Source organism: Hipposideros armiger, unplaced genomic scaffold (genome assembly GCF_001890085.2).
Source record: "Hipposideros armiger isolate ML-2016 unplaced genomic scaffold, ASM189008v1 scaffold_28, whole genome shotgun sequence".
Lineage (NCBI taxonomy): Eukaryota > Metazoa > Chordata > Mammalia > Chiroptera > Hipposideridae > Hipposideros > Hipposideros armiger.
In genome coordinates, this window is record NW_017731378.1 from 2,334,459 (window position 1) to 2,357,347 (window position 22,889).

At 37.5% G+C, this 22,889-nt stretch overlaps 1 protein-coding gene across 3 annotated transcripts in view; it reads right to left on the minus strand.

Annotated features, from left to right (window-relative positions):
• The window catches only part of CHUK (component of inhibitor of nuclear factor kappa B kinase complex), a 29,764-nt gene that overhangs the window by 3,869 nt on the left and 3,006 nt on the right, over positions 1-22,889 (minus strand). For 2 of the 3 annotated variants that reach the window (XM_019636321.1, XM_019636320.1), the window contains exons 2-18: positions 21,634-21,728; positions 19,772-19,886; positions 18,566-18,635; positions 17,689-17,777; positions 16,420-16,509; positions 16,164-16,288; positions 15,867-15,974; positions 15,131-15,266; positions 10,734-10,928; positions 9,641-9,743; positions 6,952-7,075; positions 6,395-6,546; positions 3,583-3,644; positions 2,512-2,621; positions 1,815-1,864; positions 431-527; positions 1-148 (exon numbers count right to left, since the gene is read on the minus strand). In XM_019636321.1, the coding sequence (XP_019491866.1) occupies positions 1-148; positions 431-527; positions 1,815-1,864; positions 2,512-2,621; positions 3,583-3,644; positions 6,395-6,546; positions 6,952-7,075; positions 9,641-9,743; positions 10,734-10,928; positions 15,131-15,266; positions 15,867-15,974; positions 16,164-16,288; positions 16,420-16,509; positions 17,689-17,777; positions 18,566-18,635; positions 19,772-19,886; positions 21,634-21,728 (1,869 nt within the window). Of the gene's footprint in view, positions 149-430; positions 528-1,814; positions 1,865-2,511; positions 2,622-3,582; positions 3,645-6,394; positions 6,547-6,951; positions 7,076-9,640; positions 9,744-10,733; positions 10,929-15,130; positions 15,267-15,866; positions 15,975-16,163; positions 16,289-16,419; positions 16,510-17,688; positions 17,778-18,565; positions 18,636-19,771; positions 19,887-20,683; positions 20,721-21,633; positions 21,729-22,889 lie in introns of those variants that run through there. The other variant, XM_019636322.1, reaches the window with a different exon arrangement.

Here is a 22,889-nt window from a genome sequence, read left to right on the forward strand (position 1 = left end):
ACAGGCAATTTTAAGGAGATGCCATATTTCTTTCTGCCTCTTTCCCTGCATAAACATGACGGTATTGTCAGCTTCTTTGATGCTACTGAGGGCCATTTCCACCTTGGGCAGTAGATCAATAATCTTCTGCTTACAGCCCAACAACTTGCTGGAGAGATGAAATCAGTGTCAGATACTTACACATCCCCCAAGACCGTGCACCATATCCCCAAACCCAGTGGGGGAAACGAACCACAATCAGCGTCAGATTTAATGACTGATCTCCAAAGCAATGCACAAACAGGACACCTAAATGCATGCTGCTATGGTCAAGCTACCATGGTACTACCAGGACTCTTCCTGGGTCTAGATAGTCACCAAAAAGGGGTATTACACTTGGAAAGGAAGAGGACACATATATTTTCAGTAGGACATAAAACAATTTTTCTACCTGAGATGACCAAACAGCTCCTTGAGAACCCGGTCCTGGCTCTGCACAGTATGCACAATGACCTTCACCATCTCTGTGCTGTCGCTGTAGGAGTGATCTACAAAAGATCTCAGTCAGTGGGTATAGCCTCCCTTCTGCATGAACACATCAGCCTCCAAACAAAAAATTCCTAAAAACCTGAAACTGAAACTAGTATTAATAACATCTCCACTTAAATTCAAAAGGGGATTAAAAGATTTTAAGATTATATAGCTATAGATAACTACATATCTAAAAACAAAGTACGTGTGTTTGTGTGTATAATGTATGTATACATCACTGTATCTTCAGAGACCTTAGTTGCCTATTTTGAGAAGAATAGCCTTAGCTATTTTTAATCCATACTAACCCAAGTCCCAGACACATATGCAGCCTTCTAGCTAAGAGATCAAGTTTTCTTGGATGAGTAACATCATCTATTTAGGAAACAGTAGAACAAAAGGAATTGTTTTGTCAATGCAATAAGCAATCAGTGATCAGGTGCAGACGAAGGCATCATTTTCAAGGTAAACTGCTTTGGTCTCGCACATGGGCCTTCCCACACCTGAACCTGCAGCATCAACTTCTTTCCAACCTCTCTAATCTTAAGCAGCATTTATATTTTCCATCTTCCCACACATTTTCTTGCTTCCTCTTCCCCTCTTTTCGAGTTCTTTTTTTCTCTTTCATTCCTTCCTTTCACTTCCTTGGCGCACTGGGTAAGAGTTGGCTTGGGACACCAGCTCTGAGCAGCAGAGACACGGTTCAGATCCCACATGAGGGCCAGTGATGCTACACCCTCTACAGCTAAGATGATGAGCAACAGCTCAACCTGGAGCTGGGCTGCCGTGAGTCGCTGGCAATGGCATAGGCTGCAGCCCCTGCTGAAGTGGGGCTGCTGTAAGCTACTGTGAGTGGCTGGCATCCGGTGTGAGCTGCCAAGAGCCGCCATGAGCAGCCGTCCAGTGGCCAGCGACTGACCTGCCTCAACCGGGAAGAGCGCAATGATAATACCAACATGAGCCAGTGAAGAGACGTCCTCCACAACTACACGGAAGAACTAAATGACAGCAACTTGTCTGTTCCCCTTCCCCGATCCTCAACGCTGTTCCCCTCCCCCAATTCCTCAATTTAAAAAAAAGCTTTAAAAAAAAATTTTTTTTTTCCATCTCAATTTTCTTGTTACTTTGCCTGCCCAATATCTTAAATTCTCACAAATTAAATGCTGTTGTACCATAAACATCTCAATGGAAATACCAAAACTGTAATTTATTCTGCAGCTTGTTTAAACTCCAATCCTGTACATTTGTTAATCTAGGGATGGTTTCCTAAAATGCCTTTGTGTACTATGATAAAAGTGTCTTACCTGACGGTCTATGCTTTAACTGCTTGTATAGATCAATGGCGCGCTGTTCCCTATGAAAGAGAAAACATGCTTCTGTATGTGACGATAATTGAATGACTCTAATAATCCACAACTTGAAATGAGCAATATTATTTGAATAGAGTAATGATTCCATTTTGCCAATGAATGTTTTACAGAGCATTTCACTAAGTAATAAGCAAGATCTTAAAATGCAAAGTTTAATATACTTTTTATCTGCTGTGGTCTTTCACCACATATACAACGACATCCTTGCACCAGAAACACCTAAATGGACAAAAATTATAGCCTGTGATTAGAGGACAAAAATCTGAAATTTCTAATCCAAACATTTAGGAAGTTAACCTTTTTAAGTTAACATTTAAGGCATTTAACAGATAATACCTTGGACCAGAAGTATGATAAGTAGGGAAATAGTTTGTAACTTAGAATACTTGAAAGATTCTTAACACACACATGAAAAGATGCTTTGATTAAAACAGCCAAGGTCAACTCAAAGAGTTATTTCTAAAATTTCCGGTGACTAAGGGAACTTCCTTTGGAAATATGAGGCCAACGTATTTGGGGAAAGAATTATAGAAAATAACCACATATAGACTTAATCTGCCAGATGTACACAGAAAGAACATGCTACAAAAAATTATAGACATCAATACTAACGACATAAATACATCCTTACAGAGATTCCATCAAGTCTCCCTGACGTCTTCCATAGGGGCTCTTCTGTAGCTCCATGATTTCAGTGTGCAGGGACATGATCTGATCCTCCAGGTATCCAATGACACCCACCTAAAATATGACGAAATGCAAAAGAAATGACAGGCTCACCACCACACAACACCGAGAACTCAGAGAATGACTTGCTGCTGCAGCAGAACTAAATGAATTATAGGAAACACTCATTTTGTTCAAGCCTTTTTATCTTTCAGATTCTAACACTTAATCTTTCACATGAGAGCATAACTTATTCCTATGCTTCTATTTTTTCTCCTGACTAGGGTAAACTAGCATTTGGTTTCTCCTCCTGAGAAGCAAAAAAATGAAAGTGTCACTAACAAGACAGAGAAAAAGTGGCCATCAAAACCACTGCGTCTCAGTTCTATGAATTTCATTGCTTCTTGTTCCTGACTGCCTTGAATAAGGATGCAGAAAGATAAAGACATTGGATTTCCCATCCCAGGATAACTGCTCTAACTATGTCTTCAGGTTAAGTACTAGCATTAAGGACAGCAATAATTTAGTGGGATCATGGACAGATGTACCAGGTAAGGAAAAAAATCTGCCACCTAGAGGATGTTCTATCTAGTGTGACCATACAATTTATTGTCCAAACCTGCATAATTTTGACAGTGAAAGGAAGTACTATTGATAATTATGGCAAGACAGGTGTAAACGTACTGGAAGTGCAACCATCCTATTTGAACCAGTTACAAAAATAACAGTGGTAACTACGATTTACTATTTATTCCCATTTAACCTGCATAACCTTACTAAAAAAGGTATAGTCTCCATAACATAACATGGAAGCAAGCTCATTGTGGCTTCAGTTTAATCTCATTTGCTCAAAGCCCTCGTTGTTATCCACTATGGTACCCTCTATCGTTTCCCTCTATATACACAAAACATCTACTAGATATTTGTCTGATATTCAGGAATAACATGAAAAACCTCTACATACATAAATCAAAGAAAGTTTCTATGGGAGAGTGCAGGAATTAACAAACATACAGAATGAACTCAGTGATTTTACCTCAGCATAATGGATAGCCTTTTCTTCCATTTCCTTCCATGCTTTTAACATTTTTTCTGAGGCTAAAAAAAAAGTCTTAATTGGTTATCTCAGAAATAGCCACAGCTTTTAATTACTGACCTACCCACCTCCTTGCCACATCAACATCAAAAACGGTATTGTGGGTTGAGCTGTTCCCCCCAATGATATGTTAAAGGCCTAACTCAGAACCTCAGAATGTGCCCTGATTTGGAAACAGGGTCACTGCACATACAATTAGCTAAATTAAGATGTGCTCATCCTGGAGAAGGGTGAGACCTTAATACAGTATGATTTGTGTCCTTAAAAGAAGAGACATAGAAACACAGACAGATAAGAGCTCCATTTGACGAGTCAAAGACTAAGGTGCTATAGCTGCAAGCCAAGGAACACCAAGGACTGCTGGGAAAGCACCAAGAAGCCAGGAGGAAGCAAGGAAGGATTTTTCTCCACAGGTTTCAGAGGGAGCGTGGCCCTGTCAACACCTTGATTTTGGACTTTTAACCTCTGGAACTGAGACAATAAATTTCTGTTGTTTTAAGCTACCCAGCTTACAGTAATTTGTTACGATAGCCCTAGGACACTAATACAGATGGTATTCTCTTTTAAAAAAAGAAAGAATTTTTGAAGTAATTCATAAACATGATTTTTTCAAAAAATCAAACATTATAAAAGGATCTAGAGAGAAAAGACTCTCTCTTCCTCCCCCCTACCCTCCATCCACCCTAAGAGATATTATTGTTATATAATCACTTGTTATATAGACACATACCCTTTTCCCTCACAGGTGAGACTATTTATACATATACTTTTCTTTCTTTGCTTTTTCCCAACTTAAAACATCACTGCCATTAAAGATCCAAGCGATCTTTTAATGTCAGCACACATGGATCTACCTCATTCTTTTTTTTTTTTTAAGATTTTTTTATTGGGGAATTGGGGAAGGGGAACAGTCAAGTTGTTGTGCTTCAACCTTAGTTGTGGAGAGCGCAGCCAGCTCAATTCCAAGTCCAGTCTCCATCCGGCTGCCTATCAGCAGCTTGCGGCCGCTCAGCTCAAGGTGCAGTGTTCAATCTTAGTTGCGGGTGGGCATAGCCCACTATCCCATGTGGAAATCCAACCAGAAACCTTGTTGCTAAGAGCGCACACTCTAACCACTGAGCCATCTGGCCGCCCGGCCGCCGATAGTAGCTCAGGGCAGCTCAGCTCAAGGTGCCATGTTCAATCTTAGTTGCAGGTGGGCATAGCCCACCATCCCTTGCAGGAGTTGAACTGGCAACCTTGTTAGGAGCACGTGCTCTCACCAGCTGAGCCATCCTGCCACCTGTTGGCAGCTCAGCGGCAGCTCAGCTCAGGCACAGCTCACTGGCCCAGGTGGGAATCGAACCAGCTACCCTGTTGCTCAGAGTTCGTGCTCTTAACCAACTGAGCCACTTGACCGGCCCCTACCTCATTCTTTTTTAACAATTGTATAAGATATACAACTGATAAGTCAAAGATAATTTGGTGAAATAATTATGTTTTGCCATTCACCAGAATACCTATAATATACAACTAGAAATAAAACATCAATCATAGAACCAGCTTCAGTAGGTAAACTTATTCATGCAACTGGACACTGTCGATCATTTATTCTGAGATGCACATACCTTATTCAAGATAAGTACACAAACATGCTTGTTTCCTGAAAAAGGATTTGTTTCATGAAAGAGAGAGAGAGAGAGAGAGAGAGAGAGAAATGCTGGTGGAAGTAAACAGAAATAGTCTCAGAGATATAGAGGAAAAACTGATGGTTGCTAGATGGGAGGGGGTGGGGATGAGGGAGAAGGGAAAGGGATTAGACAGCATAAATTGGTAACTACAATACTGCCGCATGGATATGAAAGTTTAGGGAATATAATCAATAATGTTGTTAAGATTTTGTAGGGTGTCAGATGGGCACATGTCTTGTTAGGGAGACCACTTCATGGATGGTGTAGATGCCTGACCACTGCACTGTATACCTAAAGCTGAAGCTGAATAATATTGTAAGTCAACTATAATTTAATATATATATTAAATCACGGGATATGGAATATAGTATAGGGAATAGGGTCAATGGAATTGTAATAGATATATATGTCAGAGGGGCAATAGATCGGGGGAGGGGGGGTGAAATGTCTAACTATTACATTGTTTTGTACACCTGAAATTAACAATAAAAAAAGAAGAAAAAAAAATGCTGATGGTGACCTCTTCAGTTTGTAATTTAATTTTAACTCTGCTGTTTATATTTCCTTAGTACATCTGAAGGTAGATAAGCTTAAAGTCAAATACTAAAATATTAGAGGCTGTTTGCAATAAAAATCAGCAACTACATAATAAATAATAAAACCGGGACTACATGGTAGGTAGTCTGGGGGAAAAAATAAACCTGGAATTATTTGTGTTATTATTTATAGAAAGATAAGGAGTTTAAGATTTCCCTGGCTAGTAAGTCGCCCCAATACAGATTTTGTATCTATTTTAAAAATGAAGTTTGAAAAATCACAAGTTCATAAATCACTTTTGTATTTTTTTTTGGAGCTAAACAATTTTAGTCTAACTGTGGGAAAAACAAATAAACATAAAGTTGCTCAACTAAAGGTTGAAAAAAAAAAGCTAACATTTAAAACCACCATGGTTTATGATGCTTTGAGGTACCCTGTTTCTTGTTCTAATATAAATGCAAGAAACAACTGGCCATGAAGAAGGCAAAATAGCAGATGGCTTTAAGACTAGGCGCTTTTTTCAAATACATTACCCAAACACTTACATATTCCATAAGTCATCTGTTCACTATATCTTTCCAAGTCAAGCTGAATGCTTTTGTGAAAAAACTCCAGTTTAGCTTTCAGTTGCTGAGATGCTGAGATCAACGTGTTCTTCATTTTTGTCAAGTTAGCATTATATCTAAGAAGGCTTAACCTACACCATAGCCAAAAAACAAAAACCAACAGCATTTCATGAACATTTGACAAAAATTTAAAAACTTAAATTGCCATATGCCCAAAGCCTAAGTTTCCATTCTTAATCTCTGAGAAATAGTTGACCACTAATATCTGGTCTCTAAAGACTTCCTGCCTGTGATATTCTATAATAAAACAATCTCCTTTATACTGGGACGTACTGTTCAGGAACTCCTCTTAAGCCACTGCAATTGGAAAGTTTCAGTCCATTAGTAAGGCTTCCTACGAGTCTGATCAGAATATTACATTTCAAATTGGCCCAATATTTTAGTATTGCATGGAACATTGATTAGTGAAAACTGGCAAGATTAACTCTCGAGCATCAGTGCACATGACATTGGCCCTATAAACAGAATCTACTTACATGGCTGCTCTCTGTCCCTGAAAGAGCCTGCTGTAGTCTTCTTTTAGCCCAGACACATAGTGCACTGCTTCAGCCCACACTTTACGCAGCTGTATAATTGGAAGCTGTATTTTGCTGTCCTGTACTATATGTAAGAAGATGGGAAAAAAGAGACAAGGGTTACTTTTTAAGATTTTAGAGTTCATTAATCATTCTCTGTGTTTTCCTGTCCATACAAACATCATTCCCACAGATGCTCAAAAGAACTACTTGCTACTATTTCATTCTGTTCAATATACATTTACTGAGCACCTGTTAATACACAACCCTGCTCCAGGTATAAGGAGAAATAAAAATCAATAAGACATAATCACTACATAATCACAAAGCTTGCAATTATTCCTATATCTATCCTTTTTTCAAGCTCTCCTCCAACCTGAAATACTCTTTTTTCTTTCCACTAAAACAAATTCTTTATTTCTTTCAAGTTCTAAACCAAGTCCCATCTCTTCCACAATCCACCACAGTCTTTCCTGCCTCTGAATAATAAATTTTATCTGCTGGACTACCAACCCAGCTTCAGGAAAACATACAGGTTAAACAGCAGTTTAATAAAATATGCTTTCTTCAATGCCAGACTTACAAAATTATCTATTTAAGATTATCTCTTGCCCTTTCTTTGGTAAAGGGAATGTTACTTTCTAAAATCATGGCAGGTATACATATTAAGTTCAATGAAATTCCATTTTAACACTATGAAATTCTCCAAGAATGAAAGAGATTCACCCCATTCTTTAAGGTGGCAATTATATTCTGCTATTCTTTTCCAATGAAAACCTTCATAGAAAGGGTGCTACATGAGGATTACTATTCAGAACATACATTATCTGAAGCAGACTTCAAATAAATAAAGTTGTATCTAGAAAAATCTTTGCCTCCTCTAATAATTAATAGCCTCAATTAACCCTTCTTCTATTCTTATATATCCACACTTACTCCTGAGGCTTCCTACAATACAGAAAAAAAAAAAACCTTTTAAAAAAGTCAAGAAGGGAAGCCTGATCTAAATAAATACACATACACACAAAAAATTAAAGTCTGTAAAGGCCTAAGAAATGACACCCTAATAGCAAGAAGCACGGTGTCCAGATCCTGATTTCTAACACTGTTCTCCAATTAAAGGAACCAGGGCTCCTTGGAGAGATTCTAGGACTGGGGCAGGAAATACACAAGGTGGGCCTGGAGCACACTGTGGTGCCAGGAAGTAAGGAAGTGCAAAACAAAACAAAACAAAACAAAACAAAACAAAACAAAACCCTCATTGATGGGGCAAGTAGAAAAAGCACAGGAAGCCACTGAGATAGCTCCTGATGGCCGAAGCCGCAACAACGTGAAAAACAAAATAAGTGAATTAGTATTGGATTATAATTAAAGTATAAAATAATAACCATGAATCTATATTGATATAATAAATAATTGAGTAAATTAATAAATGGGAGAGAAGAGACAAATCTCATGTGCAGAATAATTCCAAATAAATTATGTGGATACTCTGCCTTAAAGGAGGGGGAGCAAAACTCCCTAACTCCTTAAGTGTGGGTTCTGTATAGTGACTTCCTTCCAACGAGTACAGTATAAAAGGGTGGAAAAGCCTAAACTTTACAGTGCACAAACCTCACAAACACTACTTCAGACCAGTGATCAAGGTCAATATCAACAGCCATGAATCATGTTGACAGTATGTACCTTTTATATAATGGGATAAAAATGGCACTTCTCTGACCTTTCTCTCAAAAACCCATTCTACTTTAATCATGAGGAAAAAATAAGACAAATTACAACAGACGGGCATCCTACAAAATACTTGACCAGTACTCCCCAAAACTGCCAAGGTCATCAAAAACAAGGAAAGTGTGAGAAACTGTCACAGCCAAGAGGAGCCTAAAAAGACATGACAACTAAATGTAATGTGGTGTCCTGGGTAAGATCCTGGAAGAGAAAAAGAACACCAGATAAAAACTAAGGACATCTGACTAAAGTATGGACTTTAATTAATAATAATATATTGGTTCATTAATTTTAACAAAATGTGCCATACTAAGATCTTAACAACAGGGAAAGCTACATGTGCGGGGGAGCGGAGTAACATGAGAACTCTGCACTATCTGGTCATTTTTTCTGTACATCTAAAACTGTTCTTAAAAAAAAACCTAATAAAAACAGACGAATGATTACCTAATTTTAGCCCTTATGCCCAATTTTGTTCTTGATTTTACAATTTTGTGCTTGACTTTAGTTTGTTGTAGACAGAAATTGACCACATCTTCAAAAGAAAAGAACAATTCTCACAGGATAAAAGAAAACATTTGAACATTAAGCAGTATTCATAGGATAAAAAGAAATATTTGAACATGCTTAAATAATGAAGGAGCAACTAGAAATAAAAAGTAGGCTTAATTAACAATAGAGATTCAGTCTTCCATCTGTGAGAGGCCTATCCTCAGGAAAGTAAGTCTCCCAAATGAGGGATCTGATGGTGATTTAAAACCTACCTTTCACCTTCCAAACCTATAGAAATCCATTTTCCACCACAAATAGAAACCTGAAGTATGAGATACAGAACAAAAACACCGAAGACCATTTCTACTAATCATGTTGAGTCAAAATTGTACTATTTCAGGTTTAAAGTCAGTAAATGGATTAGACTTACCAATATAATTTACACAGTCAGATAAACTTCTGGAAGCAAACGGTCCTTCATATACAGTCTTACTTTTATCAAACAAATAAACCATATAGCTATCACAGCCTCTCTGAAAAGAAGAAACAAACAATTTTTAAAAGGATTCTTGAACACCCTAGGTTCCCTAAGTACTTCAGCACTGGATTTCCTACTCTGAAATGCTGATGAAGAAAGCCAATGTTCATGAGCATGCATCTTACCGACTTAAGGTCTAAACTTTTGTTTAGGAAAAATAAATAACTTCAATATGGGCGAAAGTGAAAATCACCAGACCCAAAAGGACAAAAGCAAAAAGTCCTAAAAACACCTTATCCATACAATGGGAATACTATTTGGTAATCAAAAAGAATTAGTACAGATACATGCTATGACACAAATGAACCTCAACTACACAATGTTAAGTACAAGAAGTATGACACAAGAGACTACAGGTTGCATGATCCATTTATATGAAATGTTCAGAAAAGGCAAATCCATACAGGTGGAAAATAAATTAATGATTGCCTGGGGTGGGAAGAATGAGATTAATGGTTAATGAACAGGAAGAAATCTTACTGAGATGGAAATGTTTTAAAACTGGTTTATGGTAATGACAGTGCAATTAGGTAAATTTACTAAAAAACAAAAAAAAACCCCACTGAAATGGGTACGCTTGAAATGGGTAAATTATATGATACATAAAATATGCCTCAAGTCAAATAAGATGAAAATCATATTTTACTACAATCATATTTTACCATCCATCTATCTTCTGACAGGACCTATGAGACTGCTGGTCTAATCTCAAGGTTCTAGGCTTCAAGACAAAACGGGAAAGAGAGATGGAGGAGAGATCTAGCACCAAAAACAAAGTCATACAAAGTTCAAAACAACGAATGTTCCATTTCTATCTAGTTCACCTTGCAAAGCAATAAGAGAAATAAGTAAGATAAAAGAATTATAAGATGTGCATCACCCCCCAACAAGGGATTCCAAATATACATAAAAAAACACAGGGCATGCAATCCCCCTATGCAAAAAGATTTCTTATATTTTTCTAGGTATATTAAAATTCTCTTACTACTCCATCTAGAACACATTGAGAGGCTGGTTTCCGAGGATCCAGAGAAATTCCCGTCTCTGAAAGAAGCTCTTGAGAAGCAGTATTTATTCCAGTTTCACGCTCAATACGAGACTGCAGTGAATGAAGACTTTCATCAGGTGGTAACAGAAAAGAAATTATCTTCGCAGAAGTCATATTTAGGATGTGTACTATCTGTATAAAAAGAAAAAAGAAATGATTATTGATCATCTGCTGCATAAGATTCAGAGCAAGATACTAAAGGCAATATGAGCAAAAGACATTATCTCTGTACTAAACAAGGTTCAGTCATTTTCCAAAGTGAGATCTCCTTCCATAATTATGACATTCTGAAAACTGAAGAGTTTACTTTTCTATTACAACAAATGTCAGTTCCAAGGAATAAAGTTTCAAAGTTCTGGGGATGCACAAAATCAAGAAATAAAACCCATATTTAAAAAGGCAACACTTATTATAGAAACATATCACAGGCCTAGAAGGAAATGTTCCATTTATAAAGTGCCTAATAGATGCCAACCAGAGTTCAGTGCTTTATGTTTAACATAACATCCTGTTAATTAGTCATGTTTAACATAACAACCCATTAATTATATCTTCTAATCTCCATTTTGGCAAAGAGAAAAACCAGAGCTCTGAGAAGTTAACTTGTTAGAGATCACACACAGCTGATAACTGGGGTAGAGCTTGGATCTGAACTCATATCTGTCTTACTATCTTACATTGTCTCAAGAAATAATCATCTGATAGAAGAGCTAGGCTTCTCTTTAAACAGGGAAAAGCACAGTTATCCTCATTTTTCAGATAAGGCACCCAAATCCCAGAGCAGTAATCTGCCTAAGGGCTCACAGTTAGATAAGAAAACAGTCTTATTACTGTCGCCTAAAGCCCCACTGAAAATAAGGGTAGCCTGATACAGGACAAGAAAGTGGGAGACTGAGTTAGATGGGACTCTACCCAGGTACCTAAGGACAGCCACAGAGTTAGAAGTCAGTTACACACAACATGATTTTAAATCCTCTTCCTTCCACTAGCCTTAGGTAAGTCATACAAAATTAACACCTGTGCTTCTCCAACGCCTTACATTGATAGTGTATGCAAATGATTAAAATTATCTCTGCCGGAAATGCTTAATACAGAGGTAAAGTATTAACTTTCCTTTAATATACATATAATAACCTTTTATGTTCAAAAAAGGTGGGGGGGGGGAAGTTGACACGGATGTGCAAGTATACCAACTGAGACCTTCCATTCCTTCCCAACCTAGGCCTCTTTCACACTATGATAGCTGCTACTAATAGCAATAGCAGAAATTTGGCATGAAAATGCTAAGGTGGACATTTACTTTTACACAAAGTATATGTCAAACTAGGGTAAGTGGTCATGGCTTCCAACTACCAAAGCTGAGCTGGACGGGAGAGGAAATACAGGTTAAATTTATCCTTTTGTTCACTCAAATATTTAATAAGTGCCTACTATGGTACATACTATTAAGTGTGCTGTGGTGGTACTGGGTATGCAAACTGAGTAACTTAGGATCCTTGCCTTCCATAGGACAATAATCAAATGGAAGACATTAAGAAACATTAAGAGAACTAAAATACAAGGCAAAATGCGATAGGTACTATAATAATGTCAAGTATTGTACAGATTCCAAAAGAGATTACTTGGTAGGAGGAAAGGGGTACCTTATAAAGGAGGCACTATTTGAGCTAAACTTTAAAAAGGAAGAAAGATTAGAAAGAGAAAAAACTGAAAGAAGAAAGGTTCTTCTAGGCAGAAAACAAGGTAGGCAGAGAGCAAGAAAGGGCCGGATGAGCATAATCAGAGAATATTAATAATCCCGTTCAAATGTACCTAAAACAATGTCCCCTTAGGGCACAATATGAGATGAGGCTGGAAGTGTAGGATGAAATGAGACAAAGACAGATTCTGAATGACAATGTAAGGGTTTGGACTTCATTCAATACGCAAAAAGGAACTATGGAAGGCTTTCTAAATTGAGAACCTGACAAGTTGAGAATTGTTAAAAACAATCAATAGATAAATCTGACAAAGTAATTAAATATGTAGATTGAAGGAGGAGTAGTCTGACAGTCAAAGTTTCGGACCTAGGTAACTGGAAAGGTGATAATGAAAGTAAGAGGTGCAGGAAAAGCGGCAGAAGTAGATTTAATGAAGCAAGTATGTTCAGTTTTCAAAAAGTCTTGGATGCTAGTGGGACCACCAGTTACATAGCAGTTATAAGTAATCTGCAGAAAAGCCAAAACTGAGGAGATAAATTTGAGAGTTATACATATTCAGTTTACAGTTAAAATTATACAACTGAAGAAACTGCCAAAGGTAACGAAGAAAAAGTAATACGGAAAAATAGAAAATCAAGGAGACTCTTAGGATACAGTTATACTTAGGGGTATGAAAGAGGAGGCAAAGAAGGAATCATTAAATATTTGTTTCACCATTATCTTCAGTGGCAAGTTCATGATACTTTTAACAACTTTTTTACATATTTAAAGTTTTTAATAATAGTTGAAAAAATATTCAATCAGACTCTCTAAGCTGTTTTTTTAAGGGAAAAAAATTTCAGTAACTTTTTTGTTGATTTCTTTTCTCAATGAAAATAAAATACACACCATTCCCTAATTGAACAATATACTAAACACCTTAGTAAAATGCCCTACAGTAATACCAAGCTGTTTTGCAGTTCATGCTTCTGTGTTCATGATATTCCCCTGCCTATAAATCTTTCCCCCTGCCCAGTCACCCAATTAACTTACTTATCCTTCAAAATTCAGTCCCATTATCATTTCTAGGAAGCATCACTGAATTACTATGAATAGTACCCTCCGCATACCTTATTCTGGACAACCTCACAATAATATTGATCCTTTAAAGAATATATTACTGAACCTGAGCCATAAATATAAATAAATTCTCTCTCTCTGCCTCTCTCTCTCTCTCTCTCTCTCGCTCTCACTCTCGCTCTCTCTCCTCTATCAGATTCACAGATAAGTAAAATAGTGGTGCTGCAAATTGAACTAAAGTGTATAGCCCACAAAACACGTAGGGAGGACTCTTTTCCCATACTCTATGACAAGCAGACATTCACAGACCCCTTTCAAAGTAGAAATGATGCTACGAGTACCATGAGAAGTCTGAAAAAAATTCTCAGATAAAAACCAAAATTTATTGGAGGCAAGAAAGAACTAAAAGGTGCCACCAAGTCCTGCTTGCCTAACACAGTGAGGGATGATTTCTTCCTTGGCAAAGTAGAAGAAAACTAAATCAAGAAGCCAGGCACCTTTTTAATGTTAGCCAAGAATGACATCAACATGGCCTTAAATTCCTACTTAAAAAATTATGCCAAGACTAGAGTAAAACCTTATAGGATTATATTTTCTCATTTCAATTTTAGAAACTGTATCTACTTACAAGCAATCAACAAAGATGGAAAGACTACAGATGAGAGTTGTTTCTGGGTACCTAGCATATAGGAACCTCTCATTCATATCAATGGAGATTTACTGAGAACCCGGTACATGCCCTGCTGAATACAGAAATGCTGGGGTAGGGGTAGTGTAGTGGTATGGTGGGCAATTGTTAATGAAAGTAATAAAAGCAATCCCAGCATTGAAGAAGAGGACAATTTATATGAAGGGGTATGAGTGAAAGATGAGAAACAATTCGAAACTGGCAGAGACCATTCAGAGAAAAGGAGAATTGAATATGTACCAATGTAGGTTGAGCAGATACACAGAAACAGAGATTGTTCTGGGCAGAAGGACTGCATCTGTCAAAGCACAAAACTGGAGCTTGATGGCATAAGCAGCAGTGACAAGCTGGTGCTGAGTGAAGTAAAGAGTAAGAGAAGCAGGTCTGAGGCAAGGACTTGGTTGGGGTGGACCTGCATTAGGAAAGCCCAAAAAAGCAAGGCAGATCAGTTAAGACTTGAGTTGGTAGGCAAGGAAGAACTATGTTGGTGTCTTGGACAGGAAAAGAAAGTATTTTCAGAAGATGAGATGGGCAGTTCATGCTGTATGGACTATAGGATCAGCAGTATAGAGGCATGTAAGCCAGGTAGAAACCTTCCTCACCAAACGCGATCCAGTATGACTAGACCTAAATGAATGAGGTGATAATGGCATCAATATGAGGAAGAGGAAAATCCAAAAGATGCTTCAAAGGGAGTAATCAACACAGACCACTAAGAAGTAAAACTAAGAAGGCTTGCTAAAAAAATAAAATGCAGCTGCTCTAAAACTATAATTTTATTTTTCAAGTAGGCATCAGGAAAAGATCATTAAAATATATTTATGCTAATTTTCCAAATAAACGTGTTAACTTCAAAGCAAGTCTTATGAAATGGACCCCAAACTCACCTTTAAATTCAGAATGTGATCCATTAATACAAAACATCTTGGCTGCTTCAAAGTAGGATCAACAGGTCCTCCTCTATGCTGAGGATCCCAGTTCAGCATCAATTGTAGCCAGTTTTCCATGGGTTCTACTATTAAACTAGAAAACATACAAAAATAGGGTGAAAATCGTCATGTTCCGATTTTGCTTTAGTACCGGAAAAAAAAGCAATTTTATAGGTTGTCCATTTCCTTTCTCATTACTTGTCTATACCATTTTCTATCTCATTTTCAAATAACTCATGAAATGACAGGGGACAAACATTTTTCCATGAAAAGTAACCCAAAACCCACATATGTAAGTTAGTTACTGGCAACTCCAACAGGCAAGTCCAGTCCCATTCTCCAAGGAATCCATTTATTTCAGTATCTCAAGAGTCTCCCTAGCACCTAAGCCAATCAGTTGAATGGCAGCAGTTCTGGTTTCCACTAGACTTGTGCTGTCCAATATGGTCGCCACTAGTCATAAGAGGCTATCTGCATTTACACTTAAGTTAATAAAAATCAAATCAAATTAAATATTCAGTTCTTCAGTCAAACTACTCCCCTTTCAAGTGCTCAATGTAGCCAGTGCAGATATAAAACGTTTCCATCATCACAGAAGGTTATACTGGATAATGCTACTTGGAACAGACAACTCTACTGTTCTTTTACAACCCTAAAGAAACTGAGGAGAACTTCTCCACTGAAATATACTTACCTACAAAGGCTATTTGGTTGAGGTAAATGACTACTAAACCGAACTTCTCCTGTCATCTCTTCACACGCAAATATACACTTGGGATCCTTCTTCTTAATTTTCTCATGCCTATAAAAAACAAAAGCTACATCAGTTGACAACCTGAGTCTCACAAATACTCTAAGATTTTTGCCATTTAATGTTATTCAATTGTATGTTTAAAAGGCAATTACACCACTTAGAGAGAGAGGTAAAAAAGCAGGCAACTGAAAATTTTCATTCCCATTAGGCACACCACAGATCCCTTCCGTTTCTCACCAGGCAAATGGCTGCAGATGATGCAGAAAAGGCCTGTAGCCAGCAATACATTCAAACACCATGGTTCCCAAGCTCCAATAATCAACAGTGGCTGTGTAAGGCTTATTCTCAAAGAGTTCTGGGGCCTTAAAAAAGATAAAATGCTTTAAACATCACACTAGAAAAGCTAGTTTATTTTTGAACTACAATATTCATGACTTTCATAAATAAAGAGAATCTTGTACACTTAAAGTCAAAGAAACAATATATGTCTTACCAGATACTGCAATGTTCCCACAAAAGACGTACACAGACTTCCTTGATCAACGTCTTTGGCATATCCCAGATCAATTATTTTATGTATAGTCTGCAAAATTTTAAGTATTAAATGGCTGAGAAATTTGAAAAGAAAGGCAACAATGTCTTAGAAGGCTCTGGAGTGGGTGATAGTGAAGAGCTTAGGCTCTGGAATAACACAAATGTGTTTCAACCTGAGCTACACCACTTAACTAGCCATGTGATCTTGATCAAGTTACTTAACTTCTCTCAGTTTCCTATATAATGGTATTACTAAGAATCCCTACTTCACTGAATTATTATTAGGAGTCAGTGAAATCGTGAAAGAAAAGAATTTAACACAGTGCCTTGTACATGGTAAAAACTAAACACAGACTGGCTATTCATTTTTATTTTGATATATGCAGAATAAGCTTGATCCATTAAATCAGAAGGCAAAGGTAAGGGTGACTTGAAGAAGCATCATACCATCTTATAGTGGATCAATGTGAGTAAACACCCATCCAACCTCAAGAATGTCCTGAAGTCTTTTTTTTGGGGGGGGGGGGCCAGGGGGAGCAGACAGCTGGTGCTGAGCATACATAAAAGGGTCTTAAGAGAAGAAACATCATCAAGGTTTCATCACCTTCAAGTGACCACCATCTTCACTAACTAAAAAACCATACAATCCAATTCCAAGTTCAGACTCTTGGCTTTACATCTTTATGGGGATGGAACTTGGGTGATGTAAGTAATAAAACTGCTCAAATTTTTTTGACAAAAACAAATATTTCAGGAGTTAATTCACAATTTTTGGTTCTTCTTAAGATGACTCACTTAAGAATCTGAGAAATCAAGGTTTTGAATTTCAATTAAATATAGAACTTAGGAATTTGGGGGAGAATGAGGGTTTGTTTGTTTTTTTAAATAAAAATATACTTAAGTAAATGTACTTTTTTTTCTTAAACTAAAGCAGGCCCAGGATGTATTTTTTGTGTGTGCTTCATAAAGATTAACAAATTAACTCACTGCCTACCATCTGTTAGATACTGTGCTGGAACAGCAAGTAAACAAGACAAATGCAGTTCCTTTTCTAATGGAGCTACTGTGTCAGCAGAGGAGACAACTAAGCACAAAACCAAGTTCAGTGTAATGAGAGCTGGGTAGAAAAAGTATGGTGTGCGATAGAGGGGCACCAAACCTCAAAGACCAACTACATCAGGAGGACTGTATTCAACTGGCATGAAACATTTGTTCAGTTTTCACCTACCTTTCCACCAACATCCTGAAGAACTATGTTTTCAGGTTTTAGATCACGATGTATAATTTTGTTTTCATGCAAATATCGAATCCCAGACCCTACACAAAGTTTAAAATGTATTTTGAGGTAAGAAAACACTGAATTAAAAAAAATTCATCTCACATTTTGTACTTCTCTGATGCTCTAATTTATATGGACCATCACAACTACACAATTAATGACATTACAGTAGTGCAGATTTTCTCCACAGAATATCAAGTAACATTTACAAATACTGCAGAATTATAACATATGCTCAATTAACTTAAGAGAATTAACACTAAAAAGAACTTAAACAAGCAATTGAAAAAATCTCTGTATTTATCCTTACAGCTTTTTCCATCTAAATCACCCTATTAAATTAGACTTTGGCCTCCATGACCCAGGAAAAGAAGCAAAATCAAAATACATAAGGAAACATATCCTTGGCTTTTGAGCTTGTTCCAAGGGCCCAGGTACTAGTTATTTTAGGGATTTTTCAGGAGTAATTATGATTTAAAAAAAGATTTCACCCTAAGAATTGACTTGAGAATCTACGCCCATGAGATGCAATGCCACTGATAAATCAAATTACTATGCTAATCAGGGACGCAGGGAGAGAGTAAAACTGAATAAGGCAATTTCACACAATGGTTTTTTTGTCAGCAGTTAGACCTCTATCGGCCAAAAATGGACTCCTAGCCCAAAACAAAAAATAACAAAATATCCTAGTTTTAATTCAGCATCAACAGTAATAGTTATAATTTCTTATACATGTTAAAAACCTATGCTTTTTAGTAGCATACAGAATCTTTTATGGACCAAAGGGGCATTAAATTATAATGGTATTTTCATATTAATTACATACCTATATCACTCAGTAAAGAAAGTATCTGGCTTTCTTTAAGTCCACAGCAATTTTCTGGTTTGTTGAGTAGCTGAAGAAAAAAAAAAGTCTAAAAATATATACTGCCAATATTGTTGGGCAGTAAGTAATAGCAACATATTAATCACTATACTCCTAAGAGAATATTCAAGTAAGAAGATAAGTCATGATTAACAAAATGTAAGGGTAAAAATTACCAAATCCATAGGAAAACATGTCAATTTCATGACAAGGCTTACACAAGTAAAGATAAAGGGGGAGGGCCGGCCGAGTGGCGCATTGGTTAAGAACTGGCTTGGGACACCAGAGGGCCCCAGTTCGGATCCCACATATGAGGGCCAGTGACACTGCCCTCTACAGCTAAGATGCTGAACAACAGCTCAACCTGGAGCTGGGCTGCTGTGAGTCGCTGGCGACGGTGTAGGCTACAGCTCCTGCTGCAGTGGGCTGCCATCGGCTACGGTGTGTGGCTGGCATCCAGCGTGAGCAGCAGGCAGCCAGTGTGAGCTGCCAAGAGCCGCTGTGAGCGGCTCTGTCTGGTGGCCAGCGACCAATCTGCCTCAGCCAGGAAGAGCGCAATGATAATACCAACATGGGCTAGCGAAGCAATGTCCTCCACAACCAGACTGAAGAACAAAAGGACAGCAACTTGTCTGTTCCCCTTCCCCCAATTCCCCAGCGCTGTTCCCCTCTCCCAATTCCCCAATAAAATCTTTTAAAAAAAAAAAGATAAAGGGGGAAAGTACTTGAAATTGAAAAAGGCTAAAAAATCTCAGATACATATAAAAAAAGTACCCATGTGGCAGATTTAAAATAAGATGGGAAAGATTTGCAATAGAGAAAAAACTGTTTTATAAACATCTTAAACGTTGGTATTTTGATCTAACACCACCCATATAGTCCCATCCTGCCACCACCACCATCACCAAAAAAGTGCATGTTCGAAATCAGTGATCAGCAAGCAGTCCCTGTAAAGGGCCAGACAGCAAATACTTTACGCTTTGCAGGCCATATGGTCTCTGTCACAACTACTCAACACTGCCGCTGTAGTAAAAAAAGCAGCCATAGAATCAGGTAACAGGCCACAGTTTACTGACCCTTATTCTATCTATCATTATACTGAATGTGATTCAAAAACTGCTAAAGTTTGTGATTTACTATCTCATCATCTTAAAACATCCACACTACCTTCCGGAGATCTCCTCCAGAACAGTATTCCATTGCTAGAAGAGGCACATCATTAATCAAAAAATTCAATTCCTCAGGAACATCACAGGCCTTCACAACATTTGAGTGGTTCAACCTAACAAGAAGGGGAAAACATTACAATAAAAAATTTTGTTTCCCAGCAAAAAAGGACTGAGTTTGAAATGGTAGTTAATTAAGGGGCATGAGGCGAAGAAAGGCTGGCATGATACATAATTAAAATTAATAATTTTTAAAAGGAAAATATAGATAAAAATACTATCACTATTACTTCAATTACATCTCTATGTGCCAAGCAGCAAGTACTTTACATATGTCAACTCACTTGTCACAATAGTCCTACTATATATAGGTAGATTTATTAATAGTATCATTACATAGGAGAAAACTAAAGCACACACTGCTTAACTTAAGATCACACAGCAAGTAGGTGGTCAAGGAAGAATTCAAATCTGGCTCCAAAGCCTATATTGTACCGTCTCTCCCAAAATTACTTAAGGAGCCATCCAGAAGCATACACTATTCAAATTTTGGCATGTTAGGTAATAGTCCATTTTTAATCTTTGCCAGGTAATATGCCAGTTTTTAATCTGTGCACAAATATTTTTTTCAATAAATACTGAATCATGCTATATACTGTTTTCTAACTTTTTTAAGACTTAACATTGTATCTCCTGAGCCATCATCATCATGTAGTGGATCTCAAAACTGGAATAGATTCCCAGGTCTTAGGGACCTAAAGAAACAGAATGTCTATGTGAGGACCCGAGAGTTTATTTGTTAACAACCTTTCCTGGTGATTCTGCCATACAGACAAGTTTGAGAAGCATTCAAGTGAACTGAAAACAGATACTGGAGTCAGAAAGTGCTCATTTTAAATCCAGACTCTCTTACCAATCAGTTAAGACTCTATGAGCTTCAACATCCTCACCTATAAAACAGGAATAATACCTAAATATAGGGTTGCTATAACACCTAGAAGAATTATTTGTAAAGCACTTAGCACACTACCTGTGGAGGTTTTAAAATTTGTCCACTTCTCCCTTCAAGGGTGTAATTCTTCTCCCCTTGAGTGTAGGCTGTATTTAGTGATTCATTTCGAACAAACAGAATATGGCGGAAAGGATGGAGTACAACTCCCGAGGAAAGATCATAAAAGGTATGTGAGCTTTCCATCTTGCTTTCTCTCAGATTACTCACTTTGGGGAAAGCTAGCCGCCATGTCATGAAGACATTCAAGCTTCCCTATGGAGAGGCCCATATAGTGAGAAACTGATGCTTCTAGCCAACAGCCATATAAATGAGCTTGGAAATGGGTACTCCAGCCCCCCTCAAGCCTTTGGATGACTGCAGCGCCAGTCAACACTCTGGGATGTTTCAGGAGGGATCTCCCGAGTTAGAACCACCCAGCTAAGTCATTCCCAGATTCCTAAACCACAGAAACTGTGAGACACTAAATGTTTGTTGTTTTAAGTCACTAAGTTTTGGGGGTAATTTTTTTACAAATCAATAGATACACTATTTAACAAAAGTAGGTGAGAGTAAAGAAATAAGAGTAGTGATTATTATTTAACTGTAAAGTATAATAGATAAACACCACCCACGATCCAGAAGAAATAGATTCTACCCTTATTCTCATAGAGTTGAATCTGATAATACCCAGCTGACTTTTAAAACTAAACCTACTTAATCATAATGGGATGTTATTACTTGAAATAGAACACATCCATTTAATGAGAACGAGAAAAATATATTCCCCAAAAGATCCTAAGAATGGATTCCTGACCTTCTCTATGACGACATCTGGCTGCGGAACTGGGGAAATAGAAGTCAAGTACACTTACTTTTTCATGATCTGGATTTCATGACACCACCGCTCTCTGTTTTTGGTACTTAGCTCTAGGCGACAAGACTTAATTGCTATTTTGAGGTCAAGTTCCTGCCAACATAGAAAATCAACAGAAAAAATATATAAATTAGGTTTTTGTGCAGGTTTACTTGCTATCAAAGAAATGCCAAACTGAAGAAACAAAACTCTTTAACTTTAGTAATTAAACATACTTATCCACAGCTCTCTTGAGCCAAAGCTTTTACTAGGTAAACCATGAGGCTCAAACCAATACTTTAAAACTGACCTCCATACACACCAAAGCACACCAGGAAAAAGTGACTGAGGCTGTTCCTGCAGCAGGTCTCTTCAGAACACTGTCTCATACGAGTACATGCTGCTAGAAAAATACAAAAACCTTGTCTCCCCCTTTTGCGCTTAGTCAAGACAGCTAATAAGGGCGCCAGCTTTCAGCATAACTAGAAGAGGATTAATTCAGGACTCCCAGGTTTTAACAGCAAAAAACCAATTTAATATGACCAAACCTAAAGCAAAAAAACTCCAAATTAGTTTCTAATCTTTGCATTTCAAATGACATTAAAAAATCCTAACAATAACCATACTTGTTTCCATATTTATAAAATGAACCTAACAGCTCTTGCCTATGATTAGTAATTTAGCCAATTCTGTCTGAAATTAAACCCAACCTGATGCACATTACAGGAAATAGCCGGACTTCATCGCATTCTGACAACAGTAATAATTCAGCCCAGAAACAGCAGTCAGGACCAAACAGGAGGAAAGGATAATATACAGATGAGGAAGCAAGACATAACTTGTATGGGTTAATCTGAATGAGGGGGAGGGGAGGGGATGGTAGAAGGTGGGAGGAAAAAGCTAGAGATAAGATAGTCGAAGGATAGAGAAGGAACTAAAACAGACTACAATCTAGCCTAACCTCAGTCCTCATGCCTTCAACCTTTTGTTTTAAGCAGGTACCTTGTTGTAACCAGGTCTCATGCAAGCTTTTACCACCATGGAGACAATCTGATAAAAACATGAACAAACATTAAGCCCTAAATTCTCGTATGAATGAGACAAGAAGCTATCTATTTCATAAAGAGCCCACCCTGTGCCATTGCTTCAGCAGCACATATAAGTATACTAAAAAGATCCCACCCTGTAAAGTCCTTCAACTCCTCAGTTTCTATTTCACCTACTCTGTGAAGTCCTTCCTCACTCTACCTTTTCACAATGAAGGTTCTATGGAAA